Source organism: Hippocampus guttulatus, chromosome 8 (assembly GCF_054856545.1).
Source record: "Hippocampus guttulatus isolate MCC_2025c chromosome 8, RoL_Hgut_1.0, whole genome shotgun sequence".
Lineage (NCBI taxonomy): Eukaryota > Metazoa > Chordata > Actinopteri > Syngnathiformes > Syngnathidae > Hippocampus > Hippocampus guttulatus.
Window position 1 is genome coordinate 16,515,824 of NC_141268.1, and position 18,889 is coordinate 16,534,712.

The window sequence follows — 18,889 nt, forward strand, 5'->3', positions numbered from 1 at the left end:
TTAAACTGATTGAGCTTTCGTCTTTTATTTTTCGCTCGTCTCGTAGAAATGCACACACAGAGGAACCTATAAAGTGCAGGTATCAAACTCGAGTCCCGTGGGCCAAATCTGGCCTTACCACATCATTTTATGTGCATGACTCACCGAAGCAAATGCGAGTTTTGAGGTTAAAAAATAAATGAGTAAGAAAAATCATTTATGCACTATCAATGTGATTTATAACTTGTTTTTAATCTTGAAGCGAGCGAAAAGTAAAAATAAAGAATTGAAATTCAGTGGTTGCACAAGTGTGCACACCCTCATATCGGTGGGGACGTGGCAATGTTCAAAAGTAACCAGTCACATTGATAATCATGTAAAATAGGAGTCATTACACACCCGTCAACATTTAAAAATACATTGAGTCTGATAAAACCTAACTGCGGTTCAGCTTTTCTATTGGTCTTTTTCTGACTTTTTTTTTTGTGTTCAAACAGTAACTTGAAGGTTTTGTGCTAACACTGAGTGCTATTTTCAACTTTACATAATTCCCTCCCCTGTTGTTGACTTAAACTTATCAAAGAAATACAGCCCCCAAACATGTTGCTGCCACCACAAATTCACTTCGCTTCACTGTAGGCCCGGTGTTCTTTTGACGATGAGCATTGTTGTGTTTGCAACAAAAACACGAAAACAACTCCTCCCAAAAAGATTGGAAAAATTGTGTTTTAAGTATAATGGAGAAAACGGACACACTGGAATTAATCCTGTATGACTGACTGGGGAAGAAATTAATTAATTGCTCTCTTAAAAAAATAAAAATGAAAAACGTATGCATTTTAAATGGAAGAAAACACTTTATATTTTAACAAATGAACAGTGATTATGTGGTATAACTCAACGATATTGTATCGGTTGTTGTATCGGTACATTTTTATGAGCACGTACAGGTGCACAGTATCGACAGTGATACGATACTGTTATCGATACCTCTCAAAAGAGCGAAACTCCATCTAGCGCTGCCGAGAAAATGTTTGCCCACTGGGCGGAGCCTCTTCTGTGCTGTACTCTGACTGGCCGATGAGTGTTTGGGGATGATTAATTGTACTTTGTCACAGAATCCTGCATTCGAGTGTAATGACAACATTAGGGAGGTTGGTATTGAATTTACATGTTGGTGCTGAGGCGAGGTCTGCACTCTGACAGGAGCAACAATATGCAAAGTATTGCCACAAGCATATATCATGTCTATGTGTGGACAGGCAGACCCCGCCCCCCCCAAAAACAGTTGCCATGGTAACCCCCCCCCCCCCCCCCCACTTGCTACAGTTAAGCAGTAGCCAACACGCACACATACACACCAACAGTCAAGTGCTAGAGTTTCAGCTTTGTTTCTACGGAAACCTCTCCCACGCACTGAGGAGGTTGACATCATTATCTCAGTTAAAAATACATGTTGCGGCTTCACACCTCAAACATGCCCCAATGTTTGATCCATGTGTGCCCCCCTCCACTGTCATGAGGCATCAAGGCTGGAGGGATAAGGCTGACGTGATCAATGTTGCTAAATAATGTATGACTTGCCATACATACATGCAGCAAGGGGCTGCCCGCAGTGTCCTAATCACTTCCTGCTCAAACTTCTGCTTTTCTTGCCTTCAAGTTTCTCATCCAAATGATAGTTGAACAACAACAAAAAAAAACCCACTAGCGACTTCTCTGCTTGGCGCCACGGCTACCCGCAAAAGTTTTGTACCTGAATGGAATGCCTGGGTTTGCGGAAGAACGACGTCTTGGCCGTGAAGAAAGTGAAGTCTTCGTTCTCATCGTCCAGGCTGCAGTAGCCGCTGCTCATGCTGTTACTGCTGGTCATGGAAGGGGTCGGCTCCGTGTTGACAGTCATGGAGAGGTATGGATGGCACAGCTTGACAAAGTCCCGTTTGAGCCTGACTAGTCTCCCTCAAAGTGTTTTAAGTCCCACCTGTGATGGCGATTGCAGGGGGGAGACCAGGAAATCCGAGAAGCAGCGTACAAGTGACACTTCCCCCACGAGTGTTTGTTGCTCTGGCAACATATATGCGCCGAAACTATGCACACGCGCCTAAATGCGCGGCAGGAGATTACCTGGCCCTTGTGTCCCGGAGTCACTTTTCAGCTAGGTGTCAAGTTCACCCACCTGACAGCGACTTGCTACACTTGCAAACTAACAGTCACAACCGTGTGCACGCCACAACCACATCCTGTTCTCTTCTTAGGAATCATCTGAGCGGTGCTGATGTTTATGCGGAGGGAGAAGTTATCTCGTTTGGAGCGCGTCAGAGTTCACGTTGTGTAGCAACGATGCGTAAAGTCGAGCCGGTGCCACCGGTTACGTTCTCCTCTTCGATGAGTCGCTTTGGCAATACAAACCAAGAGACTGATGCCTCCCTCGCCTCCTCTTTCTCTGCACCCGCTTTCCTCACTCACTCGCTTGTGCAGCCTCGCTCGACCATCTGTGGTTATCAGGCTGAGAGCGCCCTCCCCCTTTTTCGCGCTCGCTCTCTTTCTCTCTGCAGTGCAACATCATTTCCTCTAACGGAGAGTAAGGGGGGGGGGGGGGGACGGTGTTGATGATTGAGCTCCTGTTTTACATATTGTGCGTACCACGACTGCAATGACAGGAAGATGTGTAGACAGTCAGACCAGAGAGGAAGATGGCTGTTATGTGTTTAGGTGTACCTCTACAATAACAGGCAAATGTATAGAAAATGAATGGATGGCTTGTTATACTGGAATTATACAATTTTCAGGAATGTTGATAGATTGTGAGCTATAGGTAGTTACTAGCTGTTCCACATCCATCCAGCGCCACCGTTTAAAGGGGAACTCAACTCAAAATTTGTCCTCCCGATAGTATGTCCTATGTAGCCCCACTAGTCTAAACATGGCATAGCATATTGTGTTTGTGGAATATGAGCTAAGCAGTAAAATCCACACATTTTTGTCCCTCTCGGGGGGTGGCCATTTGGCCACTTGCTGTCAACTGAAGATGATATCATATTTCACAATCATGGCTCAGCTTCAGAAAACAGATGAGCTATGATTGGTTCTTACCGGAGCCCTGAGCAACTGTGATGTCATTTTCAAGTGACAAAAAGTAGGTGGATTTTGCTACTGAACTTCAAAGTGGAAGTCCACCCCCAAATTTTCTTGACGATAATATGTTCTATACACCTCTCTACTAGTCTAAATGCAGCATTCTCAATATTGCACTTGTAAAATAAGAATAAAGCAACAAAATCCACACATTTTTATCCATCTCAGGGGGCGGCCATTTTGCCACTTGCTGTCGACTGAAAATGTTATCCAAGTGCCTAAGGGGATCAGTTAACGGCTGTCAGGGCTCACCTGTCCTGCTTTCTGGGTTTGATCATGTGACGTTTGCAAGGTGAAAAAAGGGGGGATTTTTTTCATATTCCACAAACAATATTAATCAGAATGCCATTTAGACAGGGAGAAGGGGAGCCTCAGACATATTTTAAAAGGAAATGTAGCTGGCAAAAATCACATGATTGGGAAAACAAAGAAAAACACAGATAAGAGGAGAATAGCACATCTTATCTGAACTAGAGGAGTTGTATTTTGGAGCGCGAAATGGGAAGCCTCCGCTAAGTCAGTCTTCCTTGTCATAATTTAATCATTCAAACAGCTCACAAGAATGACAGCAAACACAGCAAGCATTCAAAATGTATTGTCCAAAATATTAGACACGGCTAGATTGTATAGGCGTGCCTAATATTACGGTGTGGACGTTGTAACACTGTCAACATTGGTTTGTGGAGAGTCGATCTTGTGGTCCTGAAAATGAGATGACCATCTAGTGAATGATTACCCAGGTTGGAGATTAAACTGACCTCTAACCTCACGCCGACCCTTTAACCTGCCTTCTAACTGCCAATGAGCCTGTCGTCCTCCGAAAGGCAAAGCCGATTCCCCAAACACGCCTGCCATTGAATGTAGGAATACTCATTACATCTGTATGCGCATTTATTTTCTCTGTGTGTAATTCATGGTTAACATTTACTCAGGTTTTAACATTTACCAGAGGACTCCTTCAAATGGGGCTTCCTCATTTGGATGCTTTGCACTCTTCTTAGTTCCTTTTTAATGTTTAAAATGGATACGTGTGGGTTCACTGTGCATGTCGACTACGTCCTTTCACGAGGAGTTTTGACCAGCTCCATGCATATCCTTATATCTGTTTTATACTGCCCCCATGTGGTCAAGGCGCACACACCAAAAGGAGCAGCAAAATGTCCATTGAACTGAAGCAAATAATGTGGCAAAAATGTTTACTTTTTTTTTTTTACATTCTATTTAATTATGCCATTATTGTATGTATATTATTGTAGGTTTATATAAAGTACAATATTTTAGACTGCTATTTTTCTTTTGTTTGGGAGGCTGGAACAGATGAATGACATTTCCATTCATTTCAATGGTGAAAGATGGCTCAGGAAGATGAGTTAGGAACGTGGTCATGGAATATAATAAACTCAAGACACTGCAGTATTACAAATCAGGGCTGTGCATCTCTCCAATAAAAGACAATTCGATAAATATCTTCACATAGTTTAAAGTGGAACGATTCGGTTCAATTTGATGCACCCATCTTTTAAATCAAAACCAATTTTCCAATTCATATGTTATTTTTTTATTACTTTCTTAATTACACACATATCATAAACATATATACGTATCATAAATGAGACGGACTGAATCAGATTTTTGAACCACCGGAGGAATTTTGCCTTTGAGGTCCTAATTTTAGGTCCCCATGGTGACATGACTTCTCATGTGGGGAGTGTGATCAATCATACCAGACTCTTCACTGCTGCGGAAGTCCGGAACTATAACATTAACAGAGGCCTTAACAAAAGGTGACACTCGACCCAACGTGCTTCATGAATGTTGACTGCAGCCATTATGGAACGTAAATTATCTGCACTTTGTAGGCAGACAGAGATTTTTTTTAATGTAGATTCTTTTTTTTGACAGGAAATCAATCAAACTCAGATATCCCATCCATACCCACCAAACAAACAAAACACATAAATAATTTTACATCACAGAGTGAGTGTTTTCTGCTACATACAGTTGATACCTGATGCACCCCGAGCCATAAAGGAGAGCAAATGACAGTAAGAGAGCGAAGAAGACTGCAGGGAAATAAATCGCCGTCTCTCTGTTTACTCCGCAGTACCAGTGAGCTGAATATTCAGCTCATAAAAGTGAATCATTCATTTGTCATTTGCTTGCTTTTTTTTTAAACATTGTATTGGGGCGGCGTGACAGTAGGGGTAGGTTTGTTCACACTCACTCAGAGAAGAGTACTACCTGGCTTGCTCCCAAGCTTCTAATTTTATCTCATCTACACACTGGCTGCTGACATTCTGCTGCGGGCCCGTTGCGTTCGTGTGACTCGCGCTTTGTGGGTAAGCGAAGAGTGTGCGTGTGTATGTGCTGAACTGCAACTGTGTGGGTGACTGCAGCTGAGAGGCCAGGAGCACTGAAAAGTACCCGGAGAAGTGATTTGTATAACTATACCACATAATCCTTGATTTCCACATTTTGCCAGTAATGGAGGGCTGGTGCATGTTTAAGTGTGCTTCCTGTTATTGTTGGGTGGGTGGGGGGTAGTGGGGTTCTGAAAAGAAGAGGTTGCCTACTGTAAAAGTGTGGACTTGGAGAGATGTTGAGCGAAGCAATGTGCAATTATTTCAAACACACACACACGCACACACACACGAATGCGTGTACATGCAATCCATCCGCACATAATATTCAGAATGCTTACTTTGTGTTTGGGAGTGGAGCAGCGGCTTCTGGGACATTGAGTTTCTTCGGGCTTATTGTCCCTTTGGTTGCAGTCCAGCTGGACTTGTCTCTCACACTCCAGATGGCAAGTGTAGGTGCAGTCTGAGGAATGCATAAACACCCCAGTTACACTCAATAAATGATAATGAGATGATAAATGATGTAATTTAGCATTTATAAAATCCATATTTAGATCACGCAGTGCTCACGTGCATATGTTGCAAACATGTCTCCCCCCCCCGCCCCAATTTTGAAAATCCCCGCACAGATGCAAACCTCCTTCAACGGGGGACAACAGCGCTATCTAGTGGCAACATTCAAATTCACACCTATAATTGTGGCTATCAATTACTATGACAAACATATTGGTGTGATCGTCATATACTAAAGAGCACATTTTATAGTGTGAATAGATCTATAAGGAAGAACAGCAATATCACGTTTTTGTTGTTACAGAGAACAAATACAGCTGAATAAATAAATCCGATGCTTCAAAGAGACCACATTGTACAGACACATGCAAGGACCATGTAATGTATACCACACAATTCAGTACACTAGAATGCTGACAATCCACTTGCACACAAGGTACAGGAATAGCACCACTGGCACTGTGAACTATTTTTTACTGCTTGGCTAGAAAGGAACAGATTTACATTCTGCTCCTAAAACTTCCCCAGAATAAATTTGCCATGGCCAGAGGCTTTGCACAAACTCTTGAGTCTCATAGCTCACGTCTTTGCCGTTGGTCACACAGTCCATGCAAAAGAAAAAAAAAGGAGATTTTAAAAGCACACAGACAAAGATAGAACTGCAGCTCGGAGGCGACGGTGATTCCTAAATCGTTTCAATTTTTCACGCGCATGAGACTCACATATTAAACAAGAGGCAACACATGCAGTTAAATGTCATTTCCCCCCCACAACTTTTGTGATAGATGAGTGTAATGTCCTGCTTCACATTGCATCAACACTGTAATCATGGCAACAAGCCTCTTTGTGCTCATTGTAAGGGCGATATTTTGTCAAATCGAGCCAACTCTCCAACAGCAGTTGGGTTACAATTAGTTGGTGGCTAAGAGATTAAAAAAAATTATTGACATAAATCATTTGAACTCGGTTGCTAAACACAACGGCAGCACCGCAGCACATAAGCAGTTTCTCAGATGTGCATCCATGTCTATGTTCTCTAGATTTCTCCAAAATGGTCCTTTTTCATTGGGGGATGAGCGAGTGCTGATCACATGGATCGGTACCGGGCATATACCAGCCTTATTTGAAGGTATCAAATTCTCAAGGAGGGTACCGATACCAACAACTGATACTTTCATACTTAAGGAAAAAAAGAAATAAATCTGTCATCGAGTAAGTCCTTCTCAGTAGTAGTTGTAGGTGCTATAACGCGGCAGTGTGACACATCGGCGAAATCATCATCTGCGTCGCAAAGAAATGTCTTCACTTTTTTGTCATTGTGTTAAATGAGCATTTGTATATCAAAAATACTGCAGGTAGTGGTACTTTTCTCCCAATAGCTGCAGTTGAAAAAGTAAATGAACAGTCACCTGGTCACAAGTTGGGAAAAACACGATTTAAAATGGAAGATGACATCACGGGCAACAAACGCAGAGTATTTCGATTTTTCAGTCACGTGAAAATGAAATGGTTTCGAAATTCGGGCGTTGTTGTATTGTACTGTATGACCTGAGGAGGGTTCACATAGAGTACACACAGACAATGAGGGGACTTGACGAGTCGAAATGTGACTGAGAACGGGGAGTGATGGCTCAGGGATGAAGCGTCTTGCTGACAGACACCTAGGAGGTGTTGGGGGAAAGGCGAGCGCTCAGATAAGCAAGCGATTGTGTTGCGTTAACTTCTATTTGGGGGCGGGGTCACTGCAGAAAGATGAAAGGAAACACGTAGAGGAAAGGAAGAGAGGAACTCCTTTCCTGTCTGCCTGAGATCATTTGCAGGTATCAATTGGGAAAGTTGCATTTACAGTAACTATCCACCCATCTATTTTCCATGGTGCTTTTTCTCATCAGGGTCACGGGGTGAGCTGGAGCCTATCACATGTGACTTTGGTTGAAAGGAGGGGGTAGACCCTGGAGTGGTTGCCAACAATATAGACACAATCATTCACACACACACACACACACACACACGCACACACGCACGCACGCACACCTATGAACAATTGAGTATTCGCATGGAAGTAACATCATCAGTGGCATGCAGACCCCCTCTGGTGGTATGTGAAAGAATCACCAAATTAAATGTATAATTTGTTAAGTACAGTTCAGTCGTATGAAACTTTTTAACCCTTTCAGGGACAGCGGTTACTACAGTGGACACCTTATCATGTTATCAGGTTACTGGGTGCATGAAAGGGTTAAAAAAAAGCTCAACAGTTTTTTTTCCCCAAACAGTTACCGGTAGGTATGATTTTTAACTTATATGTAGTACATTTTAAATGAGTCTATATATGTCGAGATAAATGAGAAAAGAAAAATACTATATGGTGGGGTAGATAATTAGCTGATTAATAATGATGGAGAGGGGCTGGGATTCAATCAATGATACTTTTTTTTCAGACATGTAGGTTAAATTGCTGTTGCGTTTTCTCTCTGTGTTGTACATTTATGCGGTGGACATCATTTGCATGCTCGGAAGAAACATAATGTAACATCACCTAATCTTTTTTTGGGGGGAGAATTTTTAAAGAAAATTATTGTGAAAAGTGTTCATGTTCAAATTGTGTCTTCAGGATTAAAATCTCAAAATATCATCTTTTTCATGACGACTTTTAATGTTGGTCACAATGGTGGTAACTTGGAGTGCCAAGGATTTTCTCGGGTGGTACCTGATGTCAAACATTATTAGTTCAATTCCCGTAAAATCAATGCTTTTGGGTATAATGCTTGAGAACCATGAGAAAACCAACGTCAACATTTCAACCAGGCAGACAGGGGACACCCCCCCGCCCCCCCCCCCCATAATCCCAACATCGTTGCTGCTCCCCTGTCACAAAAAACAAAACAAAAAAAAAAACCAACTAAACAGCCTCAGAAAATGCCGCAGTAGATTTCAATCCCAGACATGATGGTTATTGTTGGCAAGCTCAGCTACAACCTTGGGAGGAGCGTTTTAACTGTCTTACTGTGGAGTGAAGTGAGAGGGAAACACCAGGAACACTCGCAGTGATGGAAATTTCCCTTTGTGACATGCCCACAGTGGGATGATCATGCTTCTAACAAAGTACCAGCATGTCACGGTTCATCAAACAATCACATTCCCACGCCGATAAAATGAAGCCACGGGAGTCGTGGATTCGCAGTTCGCGATAAACAACAACAATATTTCAAGAATGCAGATACAAATGTGACGGTTAACCGCCCTGGAATCGCAATCCAAAAGAGCATTATAATAATGAAGTGTTTTATAAAATAAAGTGTTTCAGTGGTTGTGATACCTGTAGCGGTGTCGTGTATGCAGTTTAAATTGATCCACTTCTTTGTGTGGATATGCAGAAAGCGCAATTCAGCCTTTGTTAAGCGTTAATGGACCCACATGTCTGTAAAGGTCAGTGAGGCATTTTTGTTTGTTCCCAGTGTGAGAACGCTGAGGGGTATCTGGGAGAAACTTCTGTTATTGCGCAAACAAAGAAACTTGACATTAAGATGAGCAAAGACCAGTTCTGCTCAACTGCGCTGGAGTCAGGTTTCAGTTTCAAGTCCACTTTTTATTTTTTTATTTTTACGCCCAACTTTTCATGATGTCACTTTCGACGGTATTTAACTCTTTCTCAGAGCCGACGCTTCAAGGTCACGACGACTTGTGCGTGTACTGCGATGTTGTGTGTTGCTACATGACACTCACAACCTCGGCTGATCTTCCATAGCGAAATGCCCCAAACACAAAACCGCCACTACACACACACACGTCCCTGATCCCATCTTTCCGGTCAGACTACTTCTAACTTGACACTGCCTCCAGAAAGAGAGAAGGAGTTATATTCTTTACTAAGCCACATCAAAAAAGCAAAATAATAAAAGCACCTGACCATACATTAGCAAAATGTGACTTGACTACATTACATTAGGCCCCACAGATGCAAATCTGAAAGTAGTGTCCTGAACCTTTTCCAACACAAGTTAATGACTGGTGGTTTAACTGATTCAGATCTCCAAACCGTTTCACATCCGCAAAATCCTTTACAAAAAAAAATGATTGCAACAATTATTATCTTTGTGGCATTTACAAAAGCGTTGAACAATGGCTTAAAGGATGAATATTTATGTTCGGAGTGCTACAACCAAGAAGCAGACAATTTCTATAATGGACTCCGGATGTGACAACGGAGGTAATGAGGATAGTGGATGGTGCGAAGGGGAGGAGTTAGGCGACCACTGTTCCAAAGATGCAAGTACAAAGACATTATATTTGCGAGACCTGAAAAGCAATGCTGTTGAGTATGACAGCCAGAGGGTGACTTTTGTACTATTGAGTCATGAAGCCATGCTATTTCATTACGAGCAAGTTGTATGAGAACTACGATTTGATTTACAGTAAACAAATAAGAGATGGAGGTGGTTTGGAAGCCGGAGGAGCAATAAACTGGGTGTCATCCACATAGCAAGGAAATTTGATTTACAGAGTTCGAACTTACAAAGAATGTTGACAAAGTGAACAAAGTAGATTACGAACAAATGAGGCCCTAGAACGCAACCATGAGGAACACCAGTAGAAACGCAGTTTCGATGCAAAATATAAATACCCTAGTGATCCCATGTGGCTTTGTATTTAAAAAAAAAAAAGCATAATCCTGTCTGATGATTTACGGTTTAATCCTGTCCTACTAAAAACTATTTACTGTTTTATCGCTGTAGAAAAGGTGAGTAAAACAAAGCACCAAGTATTATTGAATGTGTGTGTGTGTGTGTGTGTGTGTGTGTGTGTGTGTGTGTGTGTGTGTGTGTGTGTATGTGTGTGTGTGTGTCAATTGCACTCAGCTAGTCTCCATAGAGGCCTGCTTAAGTGGAACATTTCAAGACATGCATATCTCTGGTTTCGCGAAGTCGCCGCCCTCATAGTCCTTTGGAAGCCCGAGCAGTCGGAATGTTTTCCCATCGGCCAAATCTTCACTCTTCTGTAATGTGAGATAACGTGTTTCAGAAGCAGGGACGGAAAGACTTGGGATAGATATATATTTTTTAAACAGTGCAGACAAGTAGGTGTGTGACGGAGACAGGAGGGGAAACATGGAGATTAGCCTAGTTCTTGGGGTCATGGAGGATTGTCGGTATGGCGCCAAATAGCAACATGATGGGGTCGCATTGTTGGTTCACCATATCTGGGTGAAGAGGGAGGGGTAAATCCCAGTTTAGGCAACTTTAAGTCAGGAGCGATGCTATTAACACGGTCACTAATGAACCCAAAATGGGGTCTTACGAGGGTATTAAGAGCATCTTTTAGCCAGTCTGATCCCATCATCCTATCATAGCTCATTTAGAAGAGCTATCCATATTCTCAGCGCAGCTAATGCATCCCATCCGTCACAATATCAGAAGGAATGAAACCGATGCACTTAAACATTGTTGCTCACTCTCTTAATAAGCACTCGCCGCGCAAGCGCGAGGTAACAAACCGCCAATTTGGAGGTAACATATATTTTACTGATGCACTTCACCTCCGAGACTGCGGCATCTTCCTCTGAGCCAATGCCGCCATATGTCTGGCAACAGATGCAGGCCTCACCAAACAAACAAGAGGAGATTTTAATTGTGTTTGTTTGGGGAAGGATTCTTGCTGGCTGATCTGCAGATGGATGCCGCTGAAGGCTCAAAGTGGTGCTTTCAAAAAGGGGCGGCCATCACGCCGTTACTCACTGCGCTTAATTTCACGGTGTGAATTCTGACAGCGCAATCATAAAGAGCTTTCACGACGAGTAAGCTAATTGAGGTTGTTGTGCATTCTGTTTGTTGGTGAGCTGAGACAATGCGGCTCATGGATGTCACACCAATTATGCAGTTGACCAACAATGATCTGGTTTATGAAATGATGAATATGAATATGCATAAGTGTAGGTGGGTAAAGTATATTCACGCAAAGTATTGACATTTGTTACTTATGTAGCACAAACATGACAGCACTGTTATTTTCCTTGTGAAGCACTCAACCACACTGAGCGCATAAAATGAGCCCAACATTGTCCTTCCCTTTCAGACCGATTTTTAAATTGCAGTTTTAATCCTCTAAATGTGACCCAAACAACACCTTTGTCTTCTGTTTTCAGCTACGAACAACAAATAGCTCCTAAAAGTATGAAAACGAGAGGTAACATTTAGAGCAATTCTCTCTCTCTCTCCCTCTCTCTCTCTCTCTCTCCCCCCGCCCCCCCAAAAAAACCCCAACAAAACAATTTCTAATCTTTGACTCTCAACTATTCAGTAGCTGACTCAAACGGCCTAAAATAACACTGGAATATTTGCTGTAGGAGGCAAAAGCAACGTTTCTAGCAGTCACTTCCGTTCATCCGCGGTACAGTTTGCAACTGTAAAAACCCTCATCTAGCTTGTGTTTTTCCAATGCAGTGTGTGTGGGTAGGCTGGTGATATGTATAGTTTGACGTCACAGCAGAGTGACACAGTTTAAGCCACTGATGAATTCAACAAAAGACAACACAATCCAAATCCATTTCAGTTCTTTGTCAGCCAATCATCAGACTACATCGTGTTCAGCTCCACCCGAGTACGATATTGCGATTTGAACCCCAACAGCTGGAAGCCCCATATGAAGTATATATTTTTTGTTATTTTGGTACCCTTTGCAATTTCTGGAAAAATAAAACTTGAGGATGCTTGCGGATAACGTCCGGTCAAGGTTAAAAGGTTAATGTAGCAGTTAATGCTAAATTAGCTTCTTCCTTCAAGTTAAAGCAGAGGTCAAGTCAGTTTTAACTCCTCTCAGCTCCCCAAGGGGTAGATAGAAGCTTTCCAACCAGTTTTCTGTGTTCGAGGGGAAATTCATGTCGGCCAATGCATCATGCGGCGACGCCATCCTTATAATTTCCCCGGTTTGGCAACTATGTCAGGTTAAGCTTCTAAGCCTGCCACTTTGCCTATGACCGCATTTTATTATAGCTCCATCAACTTATCTGTACTTTTTTTTAACATTTCAGACATGTTTATTAAACTCAGTTCATATGACGGTAACTGAGGCATCTCCATGGCAACCCATCAGATAATTTTGCCAAGTCACAATGTCTGACCGCTAAAGTCACCAACTTCAATCGTAGCATTTTAGAGAATTTCCCTAAAGTAGGACAAACAAGGTTGTGTGCGTGCGTGTGTGTGTGTGTGTGTATGTATGTGACAGAAGATAATTATAGGACAGCAAAGAAGAAGGGAGCGAGGATTAAATGGGTTTCCTTACTGGGAGCGTCATCTAAAAATATCCATTATCTTCCTGCGGTAGCCTGTGCTATTGATCCTTTTTCTAAAGCCTTTTGTGGATGCATCGTGACATCATTAGGTGAGTCTTGTGAGCAGGTTTGCACAGTAGGGGGTGGGGGACACTCAAAAACATGGAAATGTGCTACAACATCTTGTTTTTTTACTTGAGCTGTCAGTTTACTGCAGTTGAAGCCAATCAATAAAACTGCAGGGGCCTGCAGTTTTTTTAAAACACTGGTCCCAGTTTGTGCTTGAGTTACATTAGGCATTCATCAATCTCCTGTCCCATATAACATTAGTTGAGCTGGATTTGGAAACAAGGGGCCCCGGGGGAAATCGATGCCATACAAACATCCTGCTACAAATACGAAACACAATAGTTTAATTGGATTTTCCGGGCATCTTTGGCATGCTTTCTCCTTCTGTGTTGATTGCAGATCTCTCTGCATTTGTTTGTTCTGTTTACTGGACGATTCTGCTGATCCCAGCACATCTGCACTCTTTGTGCAGGCTGTTCACACATGATGGTGCACAGAACGTGAGCAGATAGAAAACAGAGCAGTCGCAATGTCCACAGCCCACAGCCTGCCTTTGAGCCACCCAGACAAAAAGTGTCCAGTCATCACACCCCCCCCCCTCCCTTTGGGAAACAAAATAGCGACCCGTCTTTTCATCGCAACAACGCAGACCTTCGCTCATACGCAAACTTGAGCTCTCAGTTTTCTGCTGGTTCTGCCTGAGCGACGCTCTTGCGGTCATACCTGAGGTGGGGAGCAATGACCCGTTGGAAGCTGATCTCCGAAGCATCCTCAGGCCATCACTCCACGATCGGGACTTGGGCAGCCTCTTCAAAAGTCGTCCCAGCCGGCGTGACACCTGCCCGAAGCAGGCGCTGCTGACTTCCCCCTCCGAGTCCCCCCGCACCTCCTCCAGACGAAGAGACACCTGACCAAAGAACGTTCTCCCCACCGTGACGCCTTCCACATTCCTGGACCGGCCCTCCAACGCCGTCTCCCTGCGCCCTCCGTCTTGCCCAGGTGCTACCTGTGCCATGGATGGAGCATGGTGGCACCATCTGGAGGGCATCGTCCCGTAACCCTCGCTGGCTCTTCTCTGCTGCCCCCGCCTGCCCCTGTCCCCCAGAGGGCTGCCCCAACGCCAGCCCGCCCATGGCCCCCCTCTGCCATCCCAGCGTAGCCACTCTGCCACCGGTGCCACGCTTCGAATAAAGAGCCCCTTCTGCGCTCGCTCTGCCACCCCTCCACCGGTACTCCTCACCCCGCTAATGCTCTGTCGCCTCTCACTTTTCTCGGACCTCCCGGCCCCAAGGTGCTCCTTTTCCCTCCATGGTCCGATTCCTGTGAGCGCAACGCTTTTCCAGCCCTCTGTCGGTCTGTACTGCAGCACCCACACTCCGCAGTGATGTGCAGCTAGCTTAAAGAGACAGAGACCCCCACATGCGATATCAGCGTCACTGTACTGTACATAAGAGCTCTCCTCTTTCCTTCCGGCAGGAGCGTTCACCTTCTTGCTTCTGTTACTACAAGATTTACCATGAATGACACTCTCATCCCGTCTTTGCAAGGACAATCCGGTTTCATAGGTCCGATTGCCACATCAAGTGAATCATCTCGAGTGTTTCCCTTGCTTCTTTTTAGTGCGCTTCTGGTTATTAACAGGCAAGCCCTGCGATTTAAGGGAACAGAAGGGTTTACTCAGCACACGTCCTTCCATTTTTCTGTTGTCTATATGCTCATTAAGAGCACAGGTGTGCTACAGTGTATGGCACCTGACGATAGGTGAGAGGCGTGGTACACCCTGGACTGGTTGCCAGCCAATCGTAGGGCAGCCTTTCCAACCTCGATTGCAGGGGTGTCAAACTCATTTTTGTCGCGGGCCACATTGAAGTGACCGTTTTCCATCGGGGGCCGTTATGACTGTAAAAAATATTTAAAGAAGTCAAGAATAATGGTTGATTCAACGATTGTTTAAGTTACTGCAATGAGGGATTTGGTAACAAGAAAATGCTGACAATATCCGTCTTATTTATTACATATGAGGAGTTGAAATTTTGGTTCAGATTTTAACAATCATGGGAAGACGTTGACATGTCTGATTTGCTTTCGCGGGCCACATAAAATGATGTGGCGGGCCAGATCTGGCCCCCGGACCTTGAGTTTGACACCTGTGCTCTATTGGGTCAAGGCACATACTTTCCTCTAGAAAAAAACTCACGGTATACCCTACCAAAGACAAATGTCACAAAATCGAGACTGAAACTCTAACCCCGAGTTTAATTGTGTAGTGTGAAATCTGGTTCAAATTTGAAAAAAAAAGTGACATTTCTCACAGCACACTAATGTGGCAGCGTGGCTGGGAATTCCAGCGTGAAAAATTCTACCGTACCTTGATTTCACCTGTGTTCTCATTATTTATTCGGATCACAAAGCCTTAAGGCAGGATTTTCTGAGGAGTGCCTTTGCTTTGTCCTTCTGCAGTCCCACTATCCAACCACCAAGGACAATCTAAATATAGAACGCCTGAACGTCCTCCCCGTGAGCAGGGCATGGTGGCAACAAGGCCTTTCTGCTTAGAATATATCTCTCATCTTCTAAACTCAACTTGCCATTGCAATCGTGAATCAAAATTCCACTGTGTGATGGAAACTCATGTCCGGTTTAATATTTGGGAAGGGGGGGGGGCATAACAGATTATTAATGGAGTCAGTTGAAGGACGATGATGTTTCTTCTACGCTCAGTAGTCTCTTTCTTAGAGACAACTCGTCAGCTCCGGCGGAATGTTTTTAAAAAGAACGTTCATCACATGTCTGGCAGAGCTGCAACGGAACAAAAAGTTTGTGAGCCATTGAACACAACCCTTTTTGGGGGTGGGGGGGGGGGGGGGTTCTTCCACTGTGAATGGCGCCTTGTGGAGAACCAATGTGGAACAGATGAGAGCCTCGACGGAAACAAGGCCTGCACTGTGTAGACAAGAAGAGACCAAGGAAGAGATGGTCTGAAAAATGAAGTCTACCTCAACATTAGTTCAGGTGCCCGATAAAGAACACACTGTAAGAAATGTACGCCACATGTAAGGCTCCTTTTTGGTTTCCATGGACCTACGTTAGCACCTTTTCTTCGACTTTTTGCTACAGGTGCAATCAAATGGCGCTGGTTTAAAAAGATAGAACAGAGGCAGATGAATGCCACGGGGAGCCATATCATCCAGACATCAAACATTTTCAGGGGGAACCAATTAACCTCTGAAGTAACACAAATTTTCCAAATTTGAACAACCCTCATGCATGGCATCACCTAAAGTCTTCAAAGCCAAAGTTAGGTGACCTAAGAACACTCGAATTCAGACCAATTTTACAGTTATTTACCTATTTTCCCATTTGTGTGACAAGCAGGTGGACGCGTTATCCACTGGACCGCCGGGCCGCCCTGAAGAAGTCAAATATGGTCTTTGCACATGCCGTGACCAGGATTCAAACCAGGATTGCAGCGGCTACAAGCGAGGGTACTAACCACCACACGATCGCGGCCCTTGTACCAGAAGCATTCAGGTAATAATATCACATTTTCTGTGACTGGGTCACAGGTCGAAGGTCATTGTGCTTTTTAACAATAGGTTCAGGGGTATTTGCTTACCAGGGTATTCACCTTGTGGGCCAGTGCAACAACTAAAAGGCTCGCGGGGAGCCAGAGGGATCACAAAAACGTTGGGAAAATGTTAATGTGCTTTCGTGTTCTCTTCAGAGACCCTGTCATGTTGATCAACATACATCAAAAGAGCAGTACCGTCGTTGCATAGGAACACCGAATTAAGATTTACAGGTGCTAAATGGTGCCACAACAGCACGGTCCCCTCAAAGCCTTAATTAAATCCAAATGTGACATCTGACTCGTCTGCCATGCCTGTAATCCCAGTCTCTCCATCCATCAGACATAATCCCGGGCAGGAGACACGTAGCGAGGATTAAACGGGCTGCCAATCTCCCTCCCTCCCTCCCTCTCTGCCTCTTCTGATACAGTAAACTCAGGTTCAAAAATACGTCCTAGACAACATTGAAAAACCAAACGAGCAGCATCATAAGGATGATGAAGGATGCAAACTGAAAACGGGAAGACCCAGAGAAGGACACGACAAGACCAAAGATGTATCACGCAAATTGTAAAAAGATTGTTTTTTGGTTGCAAGAAATCTAGACTCAATCCCTGTGATTTTATGGGTGTTTTTTTGAAAGTGGATCATGTGTGCATGCATGGGCAGTTTCTATTTTGGTTCTTCCAAGCCACAAAAATATCCAGAAACACCGACATTTATGTTACCCCGCATGGCTGCACATCCATCTCTGATGTTTTGTGAGAAAACGCTGCAGAGTGGGCCATTTATTCTTAGGGCCAGCAAATAAAATGACCACCCACTCTCAAAAAAAAAAAAAATCGGAACTTTTTTTTGTTCCAGTGTGCCTTCCGAAGAAACTCATGACCAACAGTAATCTCCGCTCTCGCTTCACTGGGCGGCCACTCGCTGATGGAACATTAAATCAGACAGCCCCGCAGCGCTGCGGACACTCGCGCGAAACTTTGCACGCCTTCTACATTGCATCACTACAATCTTGCACGACTTTTTGCCATCATATCCTATGTTGCCTTTCTCTTAAATTTTCTATTTGTCGTCCCTACTAAAAATCTGTGATGCTGCTTCCCTGGACGTTAAAAGAAAAACTCTAATCAAAGCAGACAGCCAGGAACATGAGTTGTCAGGTGTTCTTGGGTCCTTTGAAAGGCACTATTATTGTTATTAGGATAATTAGAGCACACTGCTTGCATACACTTCCACCAAGGCAGTCTGTCCAAAGACATCGAGACACTGTAACCCAATTGACCGATGCAGTACAGGTGTTTGCGATGTCAGCAGTAAGCACGTGAGCCCAGCAGAACCCTTCCAACGTGTTCACCAGACTGCACATAAATAGGCCCCATTTAAATCGGTTGTTTCTGGAATGCAAAAGGCAACAACACATCACTCAAGATGACAAAACAAAAACCACCATTTTTCCTCTCCTTTCTCTTTAAACAAGAGCCATAAATCCTGGAGCGAGAACAAGGAGGCAAAGCTGGAAGGACAAGATAATGAGCTTTCCATGGGTAAATGTTGGCCGCATCCGTGCAGCAAAATGTCAGCTACCAAAACAACAACTGACTACTTGTACTCTCTTCGCGAGATCGGAGGCTATAACGGCACATATTGGAATACAAACATTTGAGGACTTTGAAATGCCTACTCGTTTATTGCTTGGCAGAATCCTTGTTCCTCCAAAATCGTTGCTTTTCAGGAGAAACCCCCAAAACAGTTTGTTCAACCATGAACATTGTATCGTCAAACAGTGCAAGCCATTTTAAACTTTAGATTGATCACAAATAAAAATAGATGGATAGATAGATAGATAGATAGATAGATAGATAGATAGATAGATAGATAGATAGATAGATAGATAGATAGATAAATAAATGCACCCACACGTGTGGCCTGACCAACAGTATAGATGAATGAAAAAATATGCAATTGTGACATAAAGAGGTTTGAGCCCC

At 43.7% G+C, this 18,889-nt stretch overlaps 1 protein-coding gene and 1 long non-coding RNA gene across 2 annotated transcripts in view; one reads left to right on the plus strand and one right to left on the minus strand.

Moving 5' to 3' along the window:
- rassf5 (Ras association domain family member 5) overlaps positions 1-18,889 on the minus strand; it is a 28,705-nt gene that overhangs the window by 8,051 nt on the left and 1,765 nt on the right. The window contains exon 2 of the mRNA XM_086117552.1: positions 5,816-5,937. Coding sequence (XP_085973678.1) covers positions 5,816-5,937 — 122 coding nt within the window. The remainder of the gene's footprint in view (positions 1-5,815; positions 5,938-18,889) is intronic.
- Positions 1,666-18,372, plus strand: LOC147201496 (uncharacterized). Its single transcript, XR_015101594.1, has 3 exons — positions 1,666-1,888; positions 16,699-16,857; positions 17,326-18,372. It is a non-coding gene; the product is annotated as an uncharacterized LOC147201496 (long non-coding RNA).